At 43.6% G+C, this 27,363-nt stretch overlaps 1 protein-coding gene across 1 annotated transcript; it reads left to right on the plus strand.

The window, feature by feature from the left end:
* The first annotated feature begins 895 nt into the window (after nt 1-895).
* LOC144726675 (ras-related protein Rab-3C-like) lies at nt 896-26,871 on the plus strand. Its single transcript, XM_078605460.1, has 5 exons — nt 896-1,067; nt 8,456-8,691; nt 21,519-21,637; nt 23,631-23,755; nt 26,445-26,871. Exons 2-5 carry the CDS (start codon nt 8,467-8,469, stop codon nt 26,645-26,647), a joined length of 672 nt encoding a protein of 223 aa, XP_078461586.1. The 5' UTR covers nt 896-1,067; nt 8,456-8,466; the 3' UTR covers nt 26,648-26,871.
* Nucleotides 26,872-27,363: the final 492 nt, after the last annotated feature.

A 27,363-nucleotide genomic window follows, 5' to 3' on the forward strand; every position in this document is an offset into this window, starting at 1 on the left:
CATTTACAATCTGACTCAGATTGTAAATGCTGTTGCTTTGCTCTCCAATACACCGGTGTGCTGTACTAGTAACGAATTTCCATGTTCTGTTTACGTGACAAACCTTACTAATTGGCTGTCCGGTTCTGACGGGTTTAACGACAGATTCATATATTTACGCGATCTAACCCAAAACACGTGTATTATGGATTATATTGGTCGCAAAAGCCTACGTGTTAAACTGGGGTAAGAGAAGCCATTCATCCAGCAGTAGACAGACCAGACGATTATGACGGTGACTCATTGGGATGCAAAGACAACTCAATGCATTTGTCAATTACACGGAGGCCTTCAAAGGATTAGTTTTTATAATACGCAACGTTTCGGGCAATGACCCTTGTTCATAGCACATTGAGATACAGTTGCAATTAGAGGCTCAAATTTTACTGCAGAGTGCAAGTACTGTGTCTGTGTATTACTCTGCATTAAAATCGTTCAAAAATAGATGGCAAAATTCACGTTTCTTCATCATCGTGTGATGATGATGATGTCCTTGTTGAAGAACTGCTCATCAGTGGAGTGGCCAATGCGACATCAGTGTGATGTAGAACACACACGGAGTGCAGGTGCGTGCGTGTGTGTGCGTGGCAAGGCAGCAAGCATTGCAAGCAAGAGTAGGTGGCAAATGGGCACGGTGAACGCGAGAGAGGTGGAAACAAAAGCCATGATACTTCATTGTTTTAATCTTTATTATTATATTCGTATTATTCTTCTTCGCCTATTCCTCCTCCTCCACCCTTTGTGATTGGCTCATTGCCGGGCAAAAAACGAAATGTCCGGGAGATGTGCCCTGGCCAGCGATTGGCTGCGTCTTAGCCGTGTGGCTTTGTTCGCGCGCAGGAATGGGAGCTTGTGGGGGGGGGCGATGTGATGCGGTGTGCCGTGCGTGCGCTGCGTGAATCACTCCTGGAGCTCGCTTGAAGCCACCAACACAGCAGCAGCAGTAGCAGCCGCCACCGGCAGCCAACGCGGAGACAAAGGGGAGCCACCACCACCATCACTGCGCTCAAGGACAAGCAGCACCCGTGGTAAGAACGAAGATGCCCCCCCTCCCGTCTCTCTCTCCCTTTGTGTTGTAGCCTGTAAGCCTTTACGACTGGTTGGGTGGGAGGTGTCTGTTATCGAGCAGCAAACCTATGAAGGTGCCGGTGCGTGCACACAAGGGAGGTTGCGTGGGTGGGTGACCAACAAACACCCCACACCCAGCCGCCTTTGTCTCCCCACTGCTGCCGATGTTTAAACGTCGCGCCAGGTGCTCGTTTAATAATGAGCCGACCGAAGGAGAGAGTCCGGGACCGCTGGTGGATGATTCGTCCCACCCGTTGTCGGTTGTCGGTGGCCGTGAGCGGGGATCGAACTGGGGTTGGGCCGGTTTCGAAGCGCAGTGCCGCTAACCACTGCGCCACCGCTCCCCCCCTTGGTGCGAGATAGAGGTTGTGCACGTACATGGCGTTGTGATGTAGCAGCAATCTGCTCGATTGTAAATGAGACGGGGTGTGAATGTAAATGATGCATTCAATACTGTGGCGTGTAGGCCAAATTTGGCAGTGCGTTTATAAAATAAAACGTAAGAGTCCCGTTGTAAATCTACTGCTGGATGAACGTCTTCACGCTGGCGAAAGGAAGGGGTGATGTTGTATAGCGGGATACATGGTCGGTTCGGATGTTTCTCGACACTGATGTTAGCCGTGGCTGGGAATCGAACTCGGGCGACTGGGATCATTCGATGTGTGTGTGTGTGTGTCCGTACACATCCTGTGTGTGAAATTAAATTTAATGGTTTCGATCCTGTTCATTCTATACGGGGGGGGGGGGGGGTCTTTGTTTTATTTTGTTATAGGTACGGTTGTGAGCGTATAAATAACCCGTTGTTTATTCCATAGCCAATGTTGGCGTATGATCGGCGATTTAAATAGCCCTTATCCTACAGCCCTGTCCGCTTCTATGGAATAGGCACGGAGTGGTGGCGCAGCGGTTAGCGCACCGCGCCCTACGAGTTCAATTCCCGACCACGGATCACGTCAGTGGCGAGTGATGTCTGAACCGGATCTGTGTCCGCCACGCCTCCCCGGCGTTCGTATACTGACCAACAGCGGTGAAGTATGGCACTGACAAACCTCCAGGACAGAGCCGTCGTGGGGAAGCCCTCATCCAGCAGTGGATAAGACACGAGGTTGCAAAATAGCCGCCTTGTGCTCTATCATACGGTAACAGCGTGCAGTATAACATGCATTGTGTGTGTAGCCTATTGCCTGTATAGATAGCATGTTTCTAGATATGATGGTAATTTAAAAAATGTGCACTAGTGTATGTTGATAATAAAATACAATATAGAACACGTACAGTTCACGTTTGTACTAGTACATATCATATTCGTAACCTGCACATTTTTTACATACATTTCACCTATTTGATCCACCGTCAATAAATCTCCACGGTATAAAAACTGTACCCTTAATGCATACAAGAGATGCTTTGATATGTAATGCTTACGATGTATTTTAGTATACACACCTTGCTGTGTGTAATAACGAAAGGCAACGTGTACCAGGATGTCTTTAAACTTTGCATATCGCTTGCTCTGATATGCATCAGAAACCTGGACGTTGATGGGGAAAAAAATGCAAAAATAACACCCAGAAAATTGCAAACAAAAACTAAAAATAATCGTGGGAGAGGAACTTTGCTAGGAGTAGCATTGAAAGACAGAGAGAGGGGGGCGACGGAGATTGGAGAAACGTGCGAAGGTTAAAGACGAACATCGTATTGACTGCTTACAACAACAAGAAATGTCGAGTAAGATTTGGGCAGGGCACATAGCTGGAGGGGATAGTCACCAACCGTGCTAATCGAGGCTGAAAGGCGGGAGGGAGTGGCAGAACAAGGAGGCAAACGAGGCCCGAGAGGACGTCCATTGCGGAGATGGAGCGAGGACATCATCCCCGTGCACAGGAGCGAAATGGATTGTTACATCACAAGACCATGGTGGATGGCTTGACCATACTGAGTGCAGAACAGTTTGGTGTTGCTGCACTCTGCCCTCTATTGCCCTTAATGCCAATTACACCTGCATGTTATGGTAACATATCTAAGCACTATCCAGGCTCGGATCTGCTTAGCTTGCGAACTCCGACGAGACCGGGTGCACTCTGGGTCATTTGTGCCTAGGCGTAACCTTCCCTGAGCCAGTTGTGGAAATTCCAACATTCATATGGCAGGGCGGCAGTATATCCATGGGACAATCACTGTGGATTTCCCCAGAAAGTGGTGCTCGTTGTATTTACACCGGAGGGTTGATGGGCTGACTTGTGTAAACATAACGCTCATTAAGCAATATGTGACGTGTGTGAATACACACGTGCTACAATATATTCGGCCCTGTTAAATGACCTTTATATATTCTCTGTGCACCATATGCAATATATAAATGACATGGGGCGTAGTACAGTAGTTGATGTGTTTTAATGTGAAAGCTGCCCAACATCATCTCGGTCAAGGGCATTGAAAATTATGCTGTCGAGTGTTGGCAGGGGAATCACCGATGCTCGTGTGTTGTGCAGCATAATTGTGGATTGCAATGTCACGGCGTCCTCCGTGCTCCTTGGCGATGATTATATGTGTTCTTGGCCTAGGAGCATATAATAAATAAAAATGGTTAAGGGATGTCAATGTTGTGGGTTTAGTAACGAATTGGCGTGTTTTGTTTAGGTGACAAACTTTACTAATTGGCTGTGTTGGGTGGTGGCGGGGGTCTAACCCCAAAAAAAAAACACTTCTGGATGGAGCATGTTTACTGAAGAGATGGAGCCATGAAAGCAGCTCGTCTGCAGTTGTTAGCTGGATGATGAACATCTTAGGATTATCGGAGATGATGGCGGCTTGGAGAAGGATTCATTCAGCATTTGATTGACCAATGATGATGAATGGGCATAAACTGCAGGTGGATTACGGATGGAAGGGGATTCATAGAGGTAGCCCAATTAATGTGACAATTTAAATTGTGCGCGAATGAACAACGTGGAGGCATATGTCTTGTTTTACACATCAACAAATGAATAGCTCCAGATTAAAAAATGCCATCATGTCCATACCTCTCCAACACTTTTCATTCATTGCCAGATCCCACATCTTCCACACAGTAAATATGAGACTTCTAAAATCTACCATAACATTATCCCACCATCTACTCTTTCCCTCGGTTACCGAATTCATGGAGACCACTCCACTGTCTGTCTTGGGAATCGACCCTTCCCCTTCCTGCACATAGTCCCACTCAGTGCATCCGTTTTTGTCTAATTATAAGTAATGGGACCCTGGCAGATGGGCCTAAAGTAGGCCAACAGCACCCACAATAGGGGAGTGGGACCCTGGGTAAATGTCAATAACTAAAGGCAGATGAGCCTCAAGCAGGCTAATATCCACAACTACTGCAAATGAATGAGTGGCTACACCTGGTATATTGTTCTGGTCATCAACTACCACAATGTCAAAGGAATGAATATAAATGTATACATATATGGTCTCTACAATAAAGTAGACCAGTTATGGGACGTTTTGCCTGTGATTCCTGTTATTTGGGGCGACAAAACGGTCCATGGAAAATCTATATCCATCCCTCTCTGATTCCTATTCTTGATTATCTGTATTTTCCCCATAATGCATTGAAAATTGATTTCCGATTCAAATCTTTTTACAGATAAGAGGAGTTATCTTATTTTTAGATGTCAGAATCAGAATCTATATTCACACTGGAGGAACCCGATTAACTTTACGGCTCATTTTTCACAGATGTCCAGTAGGGGTGGGTCAGAAAGTTACGATGTGCAGTGTGGTTCGCGTCGTTATTTTAATTAAGTGGCAGTTGGGATTTTGTTTTCCAAAATATGCCTGCAATGTTTAAACATTGTTTGCGTGCTTTCATAATAACCACTGTTGACAAATGTTATACCATGTATCGATATTATAGGCTTATGAGATGCGCCATGTCATATTATTGTCTTCATATAAATTACGTTATACCGTACCACAGTGTCACATATAAGCTCCTGTGGTTTTCAAGTGCTTCGGGCATGCATGCATTAGAAGACGTGACGAGCATTGATAAAGTGTGTTTATATGCTGTGAGTGTACATGTATGCACAGTTCTTAAATTAGAACACAACGGAAGTCATTTGTAAATAACATTAAAATGCGGATGCAAGGAGAGTGGATGAGCCCTGGGTGTGCTGGGTGGATGGTGATGGACCATCCATCAATAAATTAGCATGCGCACCGTTACGGATGCCGAGTGTAAAATTGAGTGCGTATTTTATTACTCATTTTAATGTGATGGCTTAACTCAAGGCATTTAAAGATCTGCACTTTCACCTACACTTAAAAATATCACATTCATTTTGGCGAAAACTTCCAAATCTTATCATTCGTACACAATACTATACGGTACATTCGATTTCAAATAAACCGGAGGCATACTAAAATTGATTAGGGACTTCTGCAAGCAGAAATTAAAATTGGCAGTTGTGGTGCTAATCTCTTGGTAGGATCGTGTGAAATTGCGATGGCTAAGGCAGGCCTTCATCCAGCCGTGCATTTATCGTGACTGATGAGGCTGCATCTGTTGGCAGTCCTGCAGCAATGGTGGAAATGCCACATATCTACCCATAGGACAGGCGCTGTTGGTATATCACGAAATGGTGGAGGCTCACAGGTTGCTGCTTATTTCATTGACCTTGGAGACGTGCTTATACATTGTAATTACAGATTAATCCCTCTTTTCTGCAATGTAATCTGCACATTTTATTTTCTTTTAGCCAATAATTATTCACAGATAATCTAGAGGCGTCTTGCAATATAGGAAGGGACCACCTCAGATTATCGCGGATAATAGGATAAATAGGGGTGCAGGAATCGTGGGTAATATGGTCACAGATAAGAGGAGTTCTGTATAGAGCACTGGACTACAACTGCATCACATGATTTGACCGAAGCTGGGAATTGAAATCATAGTTCCATTGATAACCCAAGCTGCTCCAGCACCTTGGCAGAACGGGCACGAATGTTAGTAATACACATTTATATTTACAGCCGCTGCTGGTTAAAAGTCGACCCGCGTCATATTGGTCCTCGGGCTGGTTTGACTATTGTGTACTTCACCTGGCTAATCCGTGTGAGCTGAAGGGAAGGGCCCAGTACTAATTCAGATGTCACGCGTCGCTGATGTTAACCGTGGACAGGACTGAAACGAAGGTCACCACGTTCAGAGCGCACTTCGCTAACCACTGCCACTGCTCACTCTGAAACCAATTTCCACAGAAATATGGAAAGTAAGCGAAAACGCCTGCTTTTGTGTATATGTAAATTATTGTACAGTAGCACCGACATCTATGTCCAATATTGCATGTTTGTGGATATTTTCTGACCACCTTTTCTTGTTTTCAAAATATTTTGACCACCGTAAGAAGGACATAAGCCATTTTGCAAATGGTGATGACGTTGGATCGCCAATCGCCACCGCTGGCCTAACATTGTCCCCGTTGCAGCATGTCCTCTGGCATGATGTGTGCTGTGCACATTGCGGCTTGAAGACTCTGTGCTATTTATAGCACCAGTGATAGAGTGGTGGGTTTTGCGCTGGAGCTGTATCAGCAGTCCAATGGTGACCATAGTGACAGTTGCCAAGGCGATGACAGAATGAAGCTTGAACATACCTAACTGGGAAGGTTATAGAGGGGAAACATAACAGTAGAAGCTGTACTGTGTAATTTTACGGTGAGGATTTTAATACATTTTATTGGAGTAATAAAAGACGAAAAAATATAAATCATCCCTGCTGTAAAGATCACACACTCACATTGCCACTTGCTGGGTACACTAACCCAGCATGTTTATATATTTTTCACGTGTTCATTTATTTAACTCCTTCGACAGTCAATGCATCTGTAGATTTGTGAGTGTCTTGAAAGTGAAATTATTTTTGTAATGGAACCTTGGCTACACAGGCAAATCAAACTGATGGGACTCGTGATTCATGTTTATGGGCTACTCAGCCATGCATAGCCATATACTGAATGAGCTACACACAGCTGGTCCTTGTTTTAAAATTTAAGTGACGATAATATCGAGGTGGCTGGGTAGCTTGGAGAACTAATGCTCAAGGTTTTTGTCCTCAGAACACTGAACCAATATTACTGCGTGGGTTTTCCGATAGTTGTGCTGTATAGCGCTCTCCCTGAAGTGTTTTCAGGTTGTACGGCATGTCTGACATTTCGTTCCACATGCTGGGAGATTTTTCAGGGTGTTTCGCTCCGTGTGCTGGGAGCACCTCTGTGAACTGAAGACAGCGTGCCGGACAACACGCGGTACAACCCAAAAACCCATTGGAATGCTAAACTTAAGGTCTTGGGTTTGATTCCAAAGCTGCCAACCATTTGAATCCCCCACGCCTATGTTATTACATCACGAATGCGCTCAGTTCAGTCACCAATTGCATAAAAAATGGTAACAAAGTTAATTTAATTCAGTTAATTGATAAAGTCACAAATTAGGCAACCTCACGGTTATCATTTGACTATTATCCAAAGAATACACACGGTGTCATTTTAAGGTAATGATAGTTTTAGAACATACGGCTTATTTATGGAATATTTCAGTGGCTGAACACAAAATGTAATGCACCCACCATCCCCCAACATTTATTAAAAAAAAAGCCAGTTTGACTGAGTGTCCAACACTGGTATGTTATGAGCATTTCTTCTTTTTGAAGAAAGGCAGGCATATTTTTAAAATAATAATTACAGCCCCAATCCATTGATAAACTGTGCCCAAGTAGAATGCCACTTGATGATTATACTAATGATGACCCACATCTTGGTAGCATGTGAAATTGAAATGTACCATCTGAAATTGTGGAACTGCCCATATGCATTCTCTGCGAGGGTTAAATTTGCGTGTGTTGTCTTTCTCTGGGGAATTAACCAACGGAAACATTCTCAATTCTCGGCACACGAGTATAGGGCGTGTGTGTGTGTGGGGCTTACGGTGGAGCAGCAGTATAGCTGATAGCGCACTGCGCTACGAATCCGATCCGAGTTCGATTCCCGACAACGGCCAACGCCAGTGACGATCATTTTAATAGGTTCTGGGCCTCCCCTAGGTCGACTTAGCCTTAAATGAGTACCTGGTGCGGTGTGCAAATATCGCTACTAGGGAGACAAAGGTGGCTAGCATAGTGTTTGGCCACCCACCCCCTCGTGTGCCGTTTCCAGCCTTCATAGCAGCTCGTTAACAGCACTTGCCCCAGCAGTCTGTTAAGGCTATACGGGGGATCTTTTTCTCTTGTGGCTGCCGGTGCCCTAAGCGTCACGCTCGTTGGTTGCTTCTGAATGCTCAATACGAGTTGCTTAATTCGTACCCACAGGGTGTACAATCATGGCGTCGGCAAGTGAGCGCTACGGACCCAAAGACGCGGCGGACCAGAATTTCGACTACATGTTCAAGCTGCTCATCATCGGCAACAGCAGCGTGGGGAAGACGTCCTTCCTTTTCCGTTACGCCGACGAGTCGTTTACCTCGGCCTTCGTGAGCACGGTGGGCATCGACTTCAAAGTGAAGACCGTCTATCGCAACGAGAAGCGCATCAAGCTGCAGATCTGGGTACGTGCTATGAAACCGTCATTCGTCTCCTCGTAGCACCGTCATGGTCATCGTCATCACATCGCCATCGTTACCATCATCATTGCCGTCATCATCAGCATCATTGTCATAATCATTATTGTCATAATCCTCATTATTATCATCACCTCCTATTAGCCCGGTTGGCTATGTACGGTGTGAAAGAAGTTCAACATACATGCATCGTTGTAAGCGTCATCGTTATCCTCGTCGCAATCATCACTCTCGGACACATTTATGCTGTGCTTTTCACACTGATGGTGATTTATTGTGCCCATCAACAAAATACTGTAGCCCACCTTTAAGGCTGTGTTTTAATGAATGTGTTCCTGGAAAAAGGGATATTGTGACACGGACAAATGAATTCACATTGAGCTGCATTTTCGCCGTAATGTGATTAGATGTTGTGTCTTCACGTGTCTAATGGAGGAAGACCACAAATGTGTTATTTTTCACATGAAATCCACTGAAAGGAAAATGCTGTAATGTGAATTCAATCAATTTTCTATAGCTGTCATGCCCTGACTCCAATATATATCTCCTGCATACAAAATAGATTGCACTCTAATGACTGCAATTATGTAATTACTGCACTCCGGAGTACAATAGTATTTAGAAGCCACGGATTTTATATAATTGTCACTTAAACCATGCAATGTGACAAATACCGCACTGCTTGTGCTTTTGCTACAGGACAATAATGTTTAGTTCTATATCATAATAGCATCATCGTTTATGCAGATTGGATTTCACAATTGCTGAGGAAATACCACTTGGAAGGCAGCCAGGCGGTTGAACCTGTGCCAAAAATTGCTCATGCTCTGCAGTCCTCTATCTATTAAGATTATTGTAACCTTAATCCGACTGCCACTATCCGCCCTGAACAATTAACTGGCCACACCCAGTGCAGTATCTGTGCCTGGTGGAACCTTAATTTCCATGAGATGTTCATTACGTTATCCTATGCATCTAAAAACCAACATTTCTTAAATTATTGTTCAAACAATGTAGTATCACAAATTTTGTGCCACATGTCTTTGGGGTATGTTTGTTCATGGACATTATTTTGGAATGAGATTTGTTTGATTAATAAGGAGGAGATTAATGAATCCAATCCTTATTTGTAAGTTGCTTGTATTCCAAAATTCATTTAAGTAGACGGTACAAAAAGCTCGAGTACGTTTTTTGTTTTGACACTCACTGTGGATCTGATCATTACTCTCTGGTTCTTTCGGTAAAGTCACGTAAAAAAAAATCACGACGTTTCGGGCGCAACACAAGCGCTCGTCATCAAATGACGAGCGCCCGAAACGTCGTGCTTTTTTTAAATTCTTTTTTTTCACCTACGTGACTTTACCGAAAGAATCAAAGAGTATGGATCCTTGCAGTCACGAAAACTTCAAATCTAGAATGATTTGATCATTCTTCAGTACAACACAGAGTAGTTGTTGACAGACAATCTGTGCAGCGGCATACGAGAGCTCTCATCTTGAATGCATGGACCTTCTGTTTTCTCTACAAAATGCAAAAAAAAATCCAATCATCCCACTCAGGACCCTCCTAGCAAGAGGACCCTCTAAAACCCAATGAATGATGCCTGCATATGAAAGCATATTCTTCTCGTGCCGTACTGCGATAAGAACTCGGCCACCTGAGTTTGATTTGAGACCATGCATGGCTAACGTCAGCGGTGAGTGATGTCTGAACCGGTCTCAGGGTCTCTACCATTTCCCCAATACACACCGGTGAACATGGTGAATTACGTGCGACCATACTTTACCATGCTGGTCTGGAACTCGCATTGCATGGGGAGGACTGCATCCAGGGGTGGTTTAACGGAGAGCTTTGCAAATTCTGAAATTATTCATGACATTGGGTATCCAGTCTTTCTCTGCTGAGCCACTGTGTAATTGCAGTACTGACAATTAACTGTCACAGTTTGCAGTGGCCTTCAGCAGTAGATTGACAGACGGGTCTATACATAATTTTATATAGATGCACACTTCTGTATCGCCTGCATATATACTCTTACATGCACTGTAGACGTATGCAGAAATGGTGAAATGCATTTTATGTGTTTCTGGCCTGTCGCTTATCGCTATGGAAACGTGGCAGCTGTGCACTCTCTCGTGTGTCTCTACCCACTAATGCAATTGGGGGCCTTGGTGAAGCTGGCCGGAGCTGATGGGGAGCAAACACACACACACAGACACTCTCCCAAGAGCAAGTGTCATTCAGTGAAAAAACAAAACGGAGTGCGTGTATGTGCTCCGTTTTATTGACTGAAATGGCACAGCAAAGGTCAGCTCCGTTACACGCAGCAGGAAAAGCGTAGAAAACAAAGCGAATGCCGCATAGGTTTTCTATAGTGTGATTAAGCAATGCTTTAAGTTGTTGGAGGCAATTCGTTATAAAACGTGGCATCGATCATTTATAGCGGGGTTAAACACGGCCTCATTTGCATGACGTCAATACGTTTTGTTCTGCATGATAGAAAAGGTTGCCTCTGGTCATATCGCCTGAAATGTGCCCAGTCTCAGCGGATCTTGGAAGCTAAGCAGGCCGAGCCTGGTTAGTGCTTTAATGATTGACCGCCAAGGCATAGCAAAGGTGTCAAGGGCTACTTTCGGGTATATGTTGTCAGAAGGGCAGTGCAGAATATCAATTATTGAACTGTACTATGCTCCTCACTATCACAAATTTATATTGAGCAGTATGTAATATTTTGATCTGTTAAATGTACATGTATTATAATGTTATATTATGTCATTGTAATATAGTATGCATAAAATTTGAATCCAGAGTGCGCACACATATATAATTTACTGCACATGTTATTGTGTAACTGCAAGGCTACAAAAATGGCGCCAAGAGCTTCCTAACAAATGCATCCATGAGTCATATTTAATTTAAAATTGCTTCCTTTGTCGCACACGAAGGACAGATTTTCACTCGTGAGCCATTTTGCGAGTGAGAAAGGTTGAGTCGGTGCCTAAATATAAACATAACTCACGAATTGACTTCTTTGTGTTCATCTTCAGCCCACTGGTGTCATGACCACCTGCAGTCCGCAGTACTGTGTTTAACAGTAACAAGGAGCCTCGCTTTAATTGCTCCTGCTAATTAATGTGTACGTGCTTGTGGACGCGCAAAGTGACACCGTGCAATTACTGAACGGCGGAACAGTGCCAGTAATTTTAATAACATCTACGTTTAAGAAGCGAGGATTACGACAATTGTGGGTGGAACGGTGACACGGTGGTTAGCGTACTGGCACTGTGAGTTTTGGATGCTGGTAACATTGGTGCAGAGGGATATCTGATTTGGTCCTAGACTCCCCCCCCCCACACTCCAAACCCCCATATGGTCTTGTAAGATATGTAAATGTGAGCTAATCTATTGCATTATCAATTTGTTAATTTTAACCACACTGTCACCGAGTCACCGCTTCATAATGGTGCCTCGAAATAACATGGCATCCTTTGTATGATGCTGTTTTGTATAAGTAACAGTCTTGGATATACACTGTAGTGCTATTGATGAGGATTATCCAGAGCCGATGATTTACTTAAATGCACCTGAAGCTACAGATTCTACGGGCGCTGGGGAGTTTGGCATCGATTGGGGTTGAAATAAAAATGGGAAGGTTCAGCCCTGCAATTTACGCATTCGCGCAAACACTAGAGGGCATTTGGTCTACTCTTTCACGTTCGTTGGCCAGACATTTGCTGATTGACCTGCCTATTGAACAGTTGTGGTGTATCCATTTATAGCGCTGGGTGGCCAGAGGTTGAGGGGATTTTGAGAAAATTGCATCATTGTTTCAACTGCCATACCGGAAGATGTAATCGAACCGGTGACCTTCTGCGTTCAAGTCCAGTGTGAGAACCATTACACCGCGTCATCTCTATATTTGGAGTAAGCCACCTTTTTAATATCCCGCCATGCCAAGGCGTGAGCTATAAATCTGCCTACATTTTTTCACGGTGTGGATGGATTAGAGAACACGTGCGTTTTAACGACATGATTCACACTTAAGAAAAGTAAGTGGGCTTGGGCAGCACAAGTCCCACGAAGAGATGATGGCCAATGGTGAAGAATAATGACGCAGTGGCGGCCAAGGAATGGAATGCATCTCACGGGACGTCTACCGAGGAAACGGAGCGATGGAATCTGCTCGTGTGCAGGTGCTTAGGTGGATTTATTACATCATGGGATTGTTGAGAGTTAATATCGACAGCTTGGGGGGGAGGCCTCTGTCTAGGAGTGGATTGATCATGGCTGCTGATGATCATGATGAATGGACCACACACTGTTTTTTATGTGCTCCGTATAATGCATCAATGTAAAAACAACAACTTGAAAGTGCATATTTAGAGGGTGAGCGGTGGATTTGGGTGGCCTAATACCATTGCAGGAGGCTGAGCCGTTGCCGCTGAGACCCCAGGTTTTAATCTGGGCATCCTCCCGTGATTAAGCGGAGTTGTCAGGCCTAGTGAAACGCAACGCGTCTTATCCACGTTGAAGTAGGAGATGTTTGTTGGCACCTAAGAAAATTCACGGAAAGGGCTTTTATGTCGTCTATTAGAAGCAGACTAACATATTTAAGTGCCTTTTTGAAACCTGAACTTGTAATGAGACGGCAACACACCAATGCCACCTAAAGAAGACCTTTTTTAATCTTCTGTGACACGTGGATCAGAAACGTGGACGTTGATGAAGAAAATTGAACAAATTCTGTCAAATTTTGATTTAAAGCTTTCGTGACTGCAGGGATTCATATTCTTGGTTCTTTCGGTAAAGTCACGTAGAAGGGAAATAATGAAATAATAAAAATAGAAAACAATAAAATGCCCACGACGCTTCGACTGCAACACAAGCAATCGTCATCAGGCTTGTGTTGCAGTCGAAACGTCGTGAGAATTTTTATTGGTTCATATTTTTATTATTTTATTATTTCCCTTCTACGTGACTTTACCGAAAGAACCAAGAATATAAATTCTGACAAGTGAACAAAGGACCATCGAGAGTTGCATATCTGGAATTGCACTGCGAGACTGGAAGCAGAGTGGAGGAAAATGTGTTCCGTGGGTTTTCAGTAACTGAATATCTATATGAATATGTAAAGCAGTAATTTAACCAAATGCAATATTTGTTTCTTTAACGCAAGCCTTACGTTGTTTTTGGTTGGCGGCTGAACGTAACCTTTTGTCCTTGATTTTCGTTAAATAACGCTAAAATGTTAAGTAAAAAGAAAATCATGAAAACACTGGTCATTTTATCGACAGCAAACCATTGTCGATACCACTCACAAATATATGTTAGACAACAGTTGACAAGAGTTTCATCCTATTATCCACAATTACTAGTAGATAACATGCGCTTATAGAAACAACACGGCTTGGAGGACGTAGGCAAGTTAATGGCATTATTTGGACTATTAAGCAAAGTGGCTTGGGCAGGACATAGCGGGAAGGGATGGTGGCTCGTGGTCGAGACTTACAAAGGGTATTGTCATCCACAAGAGGGAATGTGCTCAAGAAGTCCACCACGGAGATGGAGCAAATGAAATTGGTCCATTTGCATGAGCTGTATGTATTGCTGCATTGCGAGACCGTGACATATATGGGAACGGCTTCGGGAGGCCTGCAACCAGCGGTGGATATATCATGGTTGATTCTTGTTGTTATTAGCTGCAAAAATTATGTTACTTCACAAACCTAATCGCAGATAGCCGGAGGAATTTACCACCCAGCTACTATTATCCTCAAAGTGTTTGAGTGATAGGAAAATGTACGGAAGTGGTGTAGTGTCGTGTTGTAATGTAGCGGAGCAGTGCAGTTTAGTGGGGAGGCATAGTGTGGTGTGCCGTGCCGCATGGCTGTGGTGTCATTAGCAATGACTGGATATGGCAGCAGTGGACAAACATCGTCATGGATTTTAATATTCGTCATCATAATCGTCTCTTCATCCACCACCATCATCATCAGCCACCGTATGGACTTTGCTGGATGAGAGCCTCCTCATGCCGTCTCCAATTCTCAACAGCAGCTTCAGTAATAGGATAATGATGCTGCTGATGATAATTATCATTATCGCAAATGTAACCTCCACTGGGCGCCTGAATTTCAGCTTTAAGTGCATGTTATCTGCTGGAAATTGTGGATAATAGGATGAAACTCTTGTCAACTGTTGTCTAATATATATTTGTGAGTGGTATCGACAATGGTTTGCTGTAGATAAAATGACCAGTGTTTTCATGATTGTTTTACTTATTAACACATTGGTGTTATTTAACAAAAATCAAGGCCAAAAGGTTATGTTCAGCCTACCGAATAGAACATAAGGTTTGCGTTAAAGGAACGGATATTGCATTCGGCTAAATTACTTCTTTGCATATTCATATAGATATTCAGTTACTGAAAACCCACGAAACACATTTCCCTCCACTCTGCTTCGCTTTGTGCGTGTCCTGACACTGTGCCACGAGGACACAGCTGCGTTTTAAATGAGGTAATTGAATCTGCCACAGAAACACATGCAGGCAGGCTATTCCAGTAATGACCTACCCTTTGTTGAGAAGAATTGCATGCTCAATGCCCTCTTGCATTGAACACTCTCTTGGTTAGAATTTGTGAGCGTTGGCCTCTTATTACACCAGTCATATTAGGTTTAACAAACCAGTGACCCCTGCAGCCATTCATACTCACGTTAACTGAAATATAAAAATGTGTATAGGCAAATACACGTGAGGTTTTTGCCCACGATTTTGTGTGGCACGCTTTGTTTGAAATTAAGTCAAAGCATTATTTCCTGCGTCTTGTCAATATGTTTGACGTAGTTTAAACAAAAATGTAACCGTGTCCAAGTAGATAACTATATCCGATCTTGACAGGATTAAGGGAAATGTAGATGTTCTATTCTTTGGCATAATTTCCAACGAAACGTAAAATAATTGCTCAATTCCGTTCCAAGGATTGTTCAACGCAATGGAAAGCTGAAACAATAATAATCTGTGCGTGTTTAAAGGCTTGTAGACATTACAATTTAATTTGTTGGGTGATGGAGAGCTTAATGACGCATATTGGTCAGATCATGACGTAGCCTAAACCAAAATCGATTATGAATCGTAATATTGGCTGCAAAAACCTTCGTGTCAAGGTGGTAGAAATATGTAGGTGCTTTTTTTGACTCTCCTGGTATAAATAAAGGCAATGATGAGACTCCAATCTTGTTACGGTATCGTTTTGTAAAGTTCATGGCTCAGTTGTGAACAAACAAAAAACAATTCTCCAGAAGGTCACAGAATATAAAAAAAACATATATTATTTAATAAAGAAATAATACAACTTATTTGCAATTGTTCAAAGAGCCATTTATTTATTCAAGGTCACTATTTCTGTGACCTCTGTGACAAAATCGTCACCTTAATAAATTGATAATTTAATCGAGTGGAGCGATTGCGGCAATGGTTGGCATGCTGCGCTATCAACCCCGTTGATCCGAGTTCGACCTCCGGTCGCACCAGCATCGGTGGCGGGTGACATGAATGTGTCCTGCCCTTCCCCACCTTCATGAACTCGCACAAAATTGTCTTAAATAAAACCCCCATGATTGACACAGGCATGGGGAAGCCTTCATCTGGCAATAGATATTTTTCTACATTGAAAGCGAATTTCTTTATAAATTCCTTTTGTGTTTAGTTTGTTGACTTTTCCCCTGCACCTATGATTAGCACGGTTGGCTACATATGGTGTGAAATAAGTTCAACATGCATACATGTAAATAGCAATTATTCATACATGCTTGCAATTGGGGACCCAGTTCCTCCATAGAGTCATTGTGTAATTACTGACAATTGACACATGAATATTACAGATTGATTAACGATAATACTACAAACATTTTTGTCACCTCTGCATGTACAGTAACGTATGAGAAAATTAATGTTTCTGATAATGCCTTTATATATTAAGATGTGCAATCGGTTAATGAAAAACCGGAGCGTAAATCTTGCATGGATGGCACTATAGGTAAATTACTTCTGTAAGATAAAATACATTAACATAAAAGGACCATATACATTAATTGTGTGTTGCCTGGCCCTCCGCATTCACCAATCAATCGGTCCAAAGACGCATACATTAATGATTTGATGTTGCGATCAATCAATTGGGTGCAGGCCCTCTCTGTCGGAACCTTTGGCTGACGCAGAGCAGCGTAATGTGGTTTTATAAAGCGCTCTTTAGTGGATTAAGGTGCACGCATGAGAACATGTGCACGTCACCTGCATAACAGACTTCAATGGACTAAAAATGTGGACGTGAATAGAATAGATTTCAAGAAGCACAATTTCACTGTGACTTCACCTCCATCTCGGCCTGTAAAATGATCAATTTCGTACTTTGTATACGAGTACGCATGGTGACAAAAACAGAATGTATTCTTACATTCCATGTTTGGAGATCCATGGCGGAGTTTTTGTCACACTGCACAATGGACCCGGAAACCTGAATGTGACGTCTGCACTCGTCCTGGGGCTTCCCATTTCACGAACACATGCTGACCAGCGTGGTGAAGTATAGTCCAATACTGCCCATGATGTATACGGCATGGGAAGCGCTTCATCCAGCAATTGATTGAAATTGGGATGTAAATTATGACCACAATTCTTATTCATATGTCGTTCAACAAATTAGATGAGAACACATCATTCCCTGATTTAATTTATTTTCAAAAAAATAATTACCTACCTGCAATCCTTCTCAGTTCACTAGCAGTGAGACAGCTGTCCATACAATTGGGCTGTTAGCCATACTTAGCTGCCAAGATGAAGTATCTGCATTTTCTGTACCATAGCAGTTATAGAGTTGCAATTCATTTGTGTCAAAAAGTGTCTTTGTCGTGATGATGACCTTGGTAAGTATGCCATTTAAGGGTCTATTTAAATGAAGGCAATTCAGAGGACCGCGCAGGAAGGTAATGTGAACATGAATGAAAGTAAGGCTTGGCATTGGGGAGGCTGCCATTGAGTCCTGGTGATGCTGCCACTCTCCACTGGAGATGCTGCTGCCCACGGTGTGATGGTTAGCACATTGGACTTGCAATCCAGAGGTCGTCGGTTTGATTTTGCGGCACAGCGGTTGAAATAATTGGAGTGTCTCTTAAACCCCCACTGCCTCTGTCCACCCAGCAGTATAAATGGCTTCACCACAGTTAGTCGATCGGCAGATTGCATACGGGTGGAGTAAAAAAGTGTGCGTACTCCCACCTCCTCCAAAAATATTTGTCCAGCATGGAAGAGTAGGCCAAATATCCTTTTGAGGGGCTCACGGGAGCTCCCTCCAGTGTTCCAGAAGTGGCATGAGCAAGTATTCCAACTGCACTTTTACGCGAGGATCAAGCGGGCAAATGATGCGCATATTAATACAATCACGCTTGCCATGGGCAGCAGTGTCTGTTTTTAGCTTCAATTTTAAAAGGCTTATGACACTGAATGTTAATTATAGATGAAATTTACACTGCTCAGCTTTGTGTGTCCAGCAGACATCTGCTACATTCTAAATTGACAATGTTTTTAGTGCACCCTTGCTTATTTTGAGTTTCTTTTGTACAAATACACGGTGTTCTTTTTTGACAATATAAACCAAACACTCAGGCGGATCTCTTCTTTAGCTTTAATATCCTTACAAACAAATTGAACAGACACTCTCTGTCTCTTCTTTTGATTGTCTAAGTGACAGCAGAGGCTCAAGTAGGCACACTTTACACTCTTACGATTTGACGCTCGTGAATTTTCACCTGACATCTTCCTGGAATTAATCCCTGGAGGGAGGCTGAGTGATTTCATACGGAGACTCGATCGTTCGTCATTTTCGTGGATTGTCAGGTCTCGAAGTATGGATTTCTGCCTCTATCTGCATTCCATTTTGCTCTCACATCCTCTAACACCCCCGTTGTTAGCTGCCTGCGGTCGTACGCTCAGCACGCTTCTTGGTCCTATAATCGTTTGTCCATTAATACCCCTTTTCCACTACCGCACCTGTGCCGAGCCAACATGGGGTTCTTACAGTACGGGTGGTTTTCCGCTGGCTATTTTTGAGCCGAGCCGGCACCAAACCGTACCAAACTGACACGATGGCCCCACAGGACATTTGAATCTTACTCGGGGTGGGGAGGTACGGCGGGAGGGGGTACCAGGCAGGACCAGGGCTGGGCCTAACAGCACGTTCCTTTCGTGCAACGTCAGTCACTAAAACTCAAACATGGCATCACCGACTCACCGCCTCATCTACACGTGTCTAAACTCGTTCATTGCGTGTGACGTCAGTAAGCGTGGCTTGTGCTTCTGCAGTGGGAAAAAAACAAGCCAGTCCAAACTGGCTCTGGCGTGTCCCTGGCATGGCGCGGTTGTCCGGTTGAAAAGCGGTGTTAGTGGGGTCTGCTTTCCGATCCCTTTCTCTCTCCACTCTTTGATCCATGGCCATCTCCACAGCAACACCGCGTGCTCTCATGTCCTTGTTGACAACGGTTCGCCACATCCTTTTCATTCTCCCCCTTCCCCCCCACTCTTTCTTTTCAACATAGGCTTCCGACCTTCTGGCCATAGGTCGAAACCATCTCGTTATATCTTAATTTTTGGAGCTTTCGTGACTGCAGGAATTATTCTTTGGTTCTTTCGGTTAAGTCACGTCTAAAGATAAAATAATAAATTAAAATAATAGCGACGTTTCGATTGCAACACAAGCAATCATCATCAGGCATAAAAGAAATAGCAACAAAAATCTAACTAGAAAACTATAGACAGACATACAAGCAGACAGACATCACAAGGACACAGAGAGAGGACACATTCGCTCAACTTCTTCTCCATCGATGCTGCCACCTTAGCTCGTCGTAACACTTGATTGTTTCTCACACGATCTTTTGTGCTTACTCCTCCTCGACAAATCCATCTTTGCGTCCTCATCTCCGTCAACCTGTTTGTTTCGTGTTCATCACTCCGAACCGTACGTGAACACTGGCCCGATCACCCGTTCAAACTCTTCCCTTCGGTCGCATGCCACTTCACCCGCTTACCTCCGTTTCATCTCGGCAGACTGTCTATGCCAGTGTTTAAGCCCTGCGCATTCTGAATGCACAGCCAGTGTACCTGCGTGTTGTGTCATTTTCCAGGGTAGAGCCCACTCAACTGGAAAAATTGAGCTTGCATTATTAAACTATGCACATCCCATTGAAAAAAATCTGCGAGGCAGCAGGACAGATGTTCCAGTATGACGATGTTAACCTTTTATTGCCACCGCTTTAGTGCCCCATATATTCTCCTGTGCACGGTTCGTTGAGTTTTGGAAGTACTTTACTTTCATAATTGTTGTTATCAGCCGCGATCAATCCACTGGTGGATGAATGTCACCCCGAGTCATCACAATCACTCGCGGTGCGGCGATGTTGCAATTCGTCCAATACTTCTCGCGCACGAGCTAATTTTAGTGCTCCATCTCCATGGTGAACGTTCCAATTTGGCCGCAGGATACCTTCATGTGATGGCTATTTGCAATCAAATTTGCAAATCTTGTGCAGTGTGTTACAAAACGCTGCCTAAACGTGAGATGGTATGTTATGTGTGACCTATGCTGATTGTTTAGCCATTTTTTTTTAAGCCATGTGGAAGACCTAGTTAGCATGTTGTCATATTCCTGTTTACCTTGATCAGTAAATATGCAAACGGTAAACCAATTTAATGCTTGACAAAATTATAAATTGGAATGACTTTGCAAGAGATAAAGTATATTAATTCCATTTGATATTTCCTTATTATCTTTGTCCTCTGCGTAAAATGTTACTATCATATTTTTGGTGGGGAAAACACATCCTATTCATAAATGCGCGTTTATAAAGATGCAGAACGTATCAAATTATCACGGTAGTAAAACGTCAATGCTAGTTGATGGATAAAGAGGAAAATACACGTTATGACACAGCATTTTCACGATCGAGACGAGGATGGAATTAAAAGTGGCTGTGTGATCTCCTCTTTCTCCCTCGGGGTCATTCTCTGAAGCTCTGGTGTATTTTTATCGCAAATAAAACAGTGACAGATGCACTTATATATTTTTTCCTCGGCCAGAACATAGTTTGCACCACACTTGTATCGGAGAGAAAAGCCCTTCACGTGTCGGTGGTTGAGCTTTCACTCTCGCCTTCAATTTCTGACCCCATACAATGATGCATTTGGTGTTTGAAGTTGGCCTGGGTGTCCATTAGGTCAACTCGGATGACAAATGAGCAACTCTTGCGGTGTGTGTGTGTGTGTACACTCGCCCACGGAAAGAAATGCACCTGCCAATGATACTGGCTCACTGCATTTTCCTGTGCAGCGAGAGAGCCTCAGTAAAGATCATCGCTCGGAGAAGGCATTTTTTCCCCCTTTAGGTTAATTGGGATGAGAGGCTTTTTAATCTGCGTGTGGGTGGTAGGTGAGAGAGGATAAAGTAGCGATGTGGTGATTAGCCCCGCGATCTCAGTGACCTTTGTACTGTTCCCATTCATGAGCACCAGTGGCAGGTGCCATCTAAACCTGTGTAGCACCTCCAGTAGGTTGACTTCGTACTTAAATTATTATCCGGTGTGAGGTTTCCGGCAAAGGCGCTGGTCACCGCCCCCCCGCAACCATAACTGCGTGCACTATACTGGCCGAAGTAGATGCTCGCTAGCTTCACAGCTTTTGCACATGTGGTCCATATGACTCGGTATTGGTGAGGGGGTGGTAGGTGTCTTTTCCTATTGTCTCCGTGTGTTTGTGTGTGTAGGACACAGCTGGACAGGAACGGTACCGCACCATCACCACGGCATATTACCGTGGTGCCATGGGGTTCATCCTCATGTACGACATCACCAATGAGGACTCCTTCAACGCCGTCAGTGACTGGTGAGTACCATCGGTGGCAATTCTCAGCTGGCGTTGCTTATGGCAAAACCGAACCCCGAATAATAATGATCTATTTATTAAGGAAAGCCACGCTGAGTATATGGACTCTTTTTTTTTCAGGAGGGTTATGCATTGGCTTTCAAATTAAAGATGTGTGCCCGCTTTTGGCTCGCCATGGAACGCTTCTGTGGCCGTCTGGAATGTTCTTCCGACATGAGTAAGCCACTAGATCTATGCACTTTTAAGTCTAAATTGAAAACTAATTTCTTTAGAATAGATTTTTTTGTGTTTAGTTTGTTGTCCTCCCCTTGCACCTCCGATTAGCGCAGGAGGCTACGCACGGTACAAACAAAGTTCAAGATACATACGCGCATGCGGGCACGCGCTCAGTTTGAGTGTTTGTACACGTGGGAGAAAACCGGAGCACCTGGAGAAAACCCACATGTGCTAGGAAGCAACACTCAATCCCTGTACAGATGAAAACAGATGGAGATTGGTCCACTTGCAATATGTTCAAGGGATACGTGCGTAGCAATAGATGTTACTTTATAGTTAGGTTTGGGGTAGTTTTGAAATATGTGTTGGGCCATCGCTGATGGTCTCCGCTCAGTCGCCAATCGCTGCACAATACACCTTAACTTTAAATTTGTTTCTGCACTTAATTTGACTACCTTCCAACTCTGACAGAGGGTAGTGATGAGCACTACCCTCAGTAGCAAGGTGAGATGGGAAATTTCTGCCCCTGCTGTGTAGACCAGAGGTTACTTGATGGGATCTTAGAAGTAGTTTGTGATATCTGCTTCCAGGGGGCATTCGCCAACTTAAATAGTTTCTCTACTCTGCAAGAATTCCCAATGGATTATTTGTTTAGTACCATTGGTACCGATCGCAGAATCGGGATGAAATTCGGGTAAAAGGGACAAAAAAAATGGACACTTGGGTATCCTCCCTGCATGCATGATTCTATACGTGTATTATGGCGATGTTAACAATCCCGTGAGTGACATTAAGCGGAAAATACTAAGCCTTTCGTGCCTGTGTTGTGGTCCAAATTTTCCAAATTTGATCAATCACTTGAAAATTATTAAGTTGGGAAAAAGCCACATAGCAAACATGTCCTCCCCTATGGACAGACTAATGCCATTTTTGTAGGCTGGTGATACTTTCACTTTGAGCCACACACTCGCACAGAGACAGCTGCCATGGGGGTCACCTTTGCTAAGCAGACTACAGCAACATATTGGAATGGTTTAGTTAAATGCTTAGCCGTGCAATTGCTTGTTAGCACTAGAAATGATTTCTGCCTACTCTTCCACACTGGAAGAGGTATGAGTGCCTACACTTTGCCCCAACACGTGTGACCTACTAATTAACTGTCGTGTACCCATTAATACTGCTGGGTGGATAGTGGCGGTGCGGGAGATTTGAGAAACTTTAACCATTGTGTCAACTGTTGAACCGGAAAATGGAATCGAACTGGCGACTTCTGGATTACGAGTGTGGGTTGCTAACAAATTACAACGTGGTAGCATCGAGGCACTCGAGCACCAAATAAATGCAAATCCTCATCCTTCATATTCCCTGGATTGCAAGGAGAAGGTGGCAGGGAAAAAGACTTTCCCTGTTCCATCTATGGGATAGACTATTGCCCCCGCGCACGTGCATATTTTTTCGCGGTACTGTGGTTTCCTTCCACATGTAAACGCCCATGAAATGGCCGATGACACCCTTAATTTAAAGATTACTGCAGAGTTTGGGGGTGGGGGGGTAATTTGGCGCCGACTCATGGTGGCGTGGCTCGCTTTCCCGCTCGTCTGTGGTTCATCACTCCTCCGAGTCGTTGTCTCTCTTTGAGAGAGAGCGAAAACATTGTGCGGCGGGCGCCGCGTTACAAGTTGAAATTGTGATGACGATGACAATAATATTAAGCAGAATTGCGAAGTGGGGATGACTCCTGAGATATCTGGCTGCCCCCCCTCCCCCTTGACCCCAGGTCCACGCAGATCAAGACTTACTCGTGGGACAACGCCCAGGTCGTGCTCGTGGGGAACAAATGCGACATGGAGGACGACCGCATGGTTCCCACCGAGCAGGGCCGACAGCTCGCAGAGCAGCTGGGTGCGTACACGCTCTCGCTCATGGTGGCCCCCTCTTGCACAAGCGCTCGCCACACATGAACCACACTACTTTGTTGATCTTGTCAAGGAGCATTGACCATGACGTGAACTCCGGTCATCCTTGCAGCGGCGGCTTTTTGGTTAGCCATCGAACAAAGACGGTTACCGCATCTCGCACTTTCAGATGTGTTTCTGCGGGCCCTCTGGGACGCTCGTCTGATATTTTGACGCCGCTGGAGTTATTCACTTTTAAATCTAGATTGAAAACTCATTTCTTTAAAACTGATTTGTGTGATAAGTTTGTTGTTCTTCTCATGCACTGCCAATTAGCACGGTTGGCTACATACAGTCCGAAAGAAGTCCAGCGTGCATACGTACACGCACGTGATCAGTCTGCGAAAAATGCACGCGTTCGCCGAGAAGGGTGGCGAACAGCTCACCTGCTCTTTGTTGTGGAAAAAAATTCGGAAGCCCATGGTAACTGTCCAACAGTGCCCCCACCACCAGCTGTGCCCTGTTCTAGATTTAGCCAGAAATTCAGGTGCCCCATGTGTACTGAGCGCAGATGATATAGGAAGAATAAGTGGATATTGTGTGCGTATTATGTGAGACAATTGTTTATTGTGAGCTCTTGTAACATCTTCTAAAATTTTCGCAGCTTCCAGTAGTTTTCGTGGTTAAATAAAAGTTTACTTATTTTCGGCTGCAGTTAGCATTCCAGCAAATAATTTTTGGGTTTAGGATAAATGTGATTTCTTCCAAGAATAAAATGTAATCATTCTTTTATATTTTCACTTCTTGGAAAACGGTTGTGTGCTTATAAAATACAGTATATATTGATTGAATGCACAATTTGATCCATCATATTTACTCTTGCCTTAAAGAATAATAGATGAAGTTCAATTCGTAGGTTTTTTTGTTATTCCTTTTGGGATTTTATTATTTATTTTGACATTCAAGCAAGTGGTATTTTTTTAAAAGATGCAAACTATGACCAAAATATTCATAAATGAAGAGGTTTTTTCATGTTTTCGGCAACAATGACTTAGTGGACACAAAATTATCGAGCATGATGACAGACTACAACCAAAGTCCAAAGCATGACTGACTGAATGCAAATGTGGGGTAATATAATTTAGTAACATTATTAGTGACAGCAATACACCTAAGATGGCAATTGGCTCTATCATACTACGATTAAAAATAATCTACATCATTAGACCTCCTTTGCCAGTACCAAAATATAATAATAGGGGTTTTCCCCTTTTTTCTGGCAACAAAATTGAAACTTTTTTACAAGGATTCATGTCTGCATTAACCACAATACTTGCAGTTAAAATGCAAACAAAAAACATGCTATGATAATATATGCATTGTCCTTGAAACTGATTGGTCCACACCAGGGATGGCTTTCTTTACCAATCAGTTTCAAGGACAATGCATATATTATCATAGTATGTTTTTTGTTTGCATTTTGACTGCTAGTATTGTGGTTAATGCAGACATGAATCCTTGTAAAAAGGTTTCAGTTTTGTTGCCAGAAAAAAGGGGAAAAACCCTATTATTATAAAAAATAATCTGTCTCGAGTTTCCTGGCTTGCCTGCTGGCTGGACTCTTCTCCACCCCAACAAATAACTTTGTAGTTGTTCGTTGGCTGTGAGCTGTTGCCACCAGAACTAGCTGGGTAACTGGCTACACGGGATTTTACGTGTAACAATTAATCGTTGAATTTCAAAGAGCATAAGAAATTCGGAAGATGTAATAATACTGTGATAATAATACTCTAATAATACAAATAGATAGTGACACAGAAAATGTGGGAGCAACGAATACAGAAGACTGACGTGGCTAATTTAATATCACTCAAGTTTAAATTTTGTCTCCTATTAATGTAATTATTTAACTAGAATATTCTGCAAATCTCAGAGAATTTGAACGAACATCACAATACAAGTTATGTTGGCATTTTACGACGTAATATTGCATTGTATGCCATTACTGATTACTTGCAGTGCTCTGAGTACAGGATTGTGAGAGGATTATGATATTGACAGCTGTCTCTTATTTTCGAATGCAACGGGGTCCTCTACTAGTGTGTATAAAAACACATTTACTGAGTTCACTGAGTGGCTGATCAAATAATATTGTGGGGGAGGTGGTAGTGAAATCGCACACCCCTCACACCGACATTTAATAATGAAGGGTGGACTGAATGCTTAACCGCTTTAAGTCAACTAGACCGAATCCACAGACGGAGACTTGGTCAAAATTCCCACAGGCTGTCCTCGACTAAATTAGTGGTTCCCAAGCTGTGGACCACATACCCCTGGCTTGGCCGCCTGATCCAGGGAAGTGGTCGGCAGGACTGTTACTGATAGAGTACTACTATATTTTTGTCGCAAAAACACTTTTTTTTACTGACCCTTGCACGATTGTTGAGATTGCATTCATGACTCATTGTTTTTTTTCGCTTTTTAATCGGGCATTTACAGTGCTTTTAGAGTTATTTTAACTTGGAAAAAAATGTTGTTGCTGTTGTATGGTGGTCCTCAAAAAGACGTTCCTTGAAAGGTTCACAGTGGTCCGTGTGGGTCTGAAGAGGTTGGGAACCACTGGACGAGACTGATGAAGAAAAAAAACATTTCTGGCTGAAGTAACACTGCTTCAAACGTGCCCCGTGATGACGCAGGGTTCGAGTTTTTCGAGACGAGCGCCAAGGACAACATCAACGTGAAGCAGACGTTCGAGCGGCTGGTGGACGTGATCTGCGAGAAGATGTCCGAGAGTCTGGACGGAGACGGAGCCGCCGCGGGGGCTGGCGCCGCCGGAAGCAAGCAGGGCACGCGCCTCACAGACAGCCTTCCGCAGTCCTCCCAGGCCTGCGGCTGTTGAGAAGCCTCCAGGGGGTGCACACAGATATGCCAGCGGGAAAATGAGAACGCTAGGGGTTGCCGCGATATCACTTTTTCACGAGACGGTATCAATTTCAGCGACATGACGACGGTCGTCGCGATATCAGTTTCCTGTAACTTTGTAATTGTACTCGGCATTGAACCTTGTCTTGCTTTTCTTCTTCGCTGCACTTCCAGCAGGAATAAAGAGTACGTAAAAGTTCATTCGTAACCGCCGAGTCGTCAGTTTCTACCGGAAAATTATTTTGCAAAGCACGAATTTCGTTTAGATTGATTACTCCAGTCTAAATAAAGATTCTGATGCTGAATTGGTAATAGCTATTTTATTTAGATGAAATTCAATTACAGTGCTTGTTATTTCATAAATGTGTGCTTGTCAGGACATTAAATATTTTTTTTAAAGTCACATGAGCAACGATAATCACGATATTTTACAAAATGGACGACGCCCCTCTCGTGGCTCATGTATCGTGTACGATGCATCGTAGTGTGAGGGTATGGCGGCAACCCTAATTAAAAAAAAACACCCCATCTTGTAACAATACTGAGATTCACCTTCCCCTGACTGCTCAGAATGATGATATGTGTCCCTTCCCCAAACCCTTGCCCTTATCATGGTAACTGTGTTTTAAATGATTTGGTGGCAAGGGGTGGGTAGAGGGGGGGGGGTGGCTTGTGACTCACATGCCACCAAAA

Source organism: Lampetra planeri, chromosome 24 (genome assembly GCF_965212315.1).
Source record: "Lampetra planeri chromosome 24, kcLamPlan1.2.h2, whole genome shotgun sequence".
Lineage (NCBI taxonomy): Eukaryota > Metazoa > Chordata > Hyperoartia > Petromyzontiformes > Petromyzontidae > Lampetra > Lampetra planeri.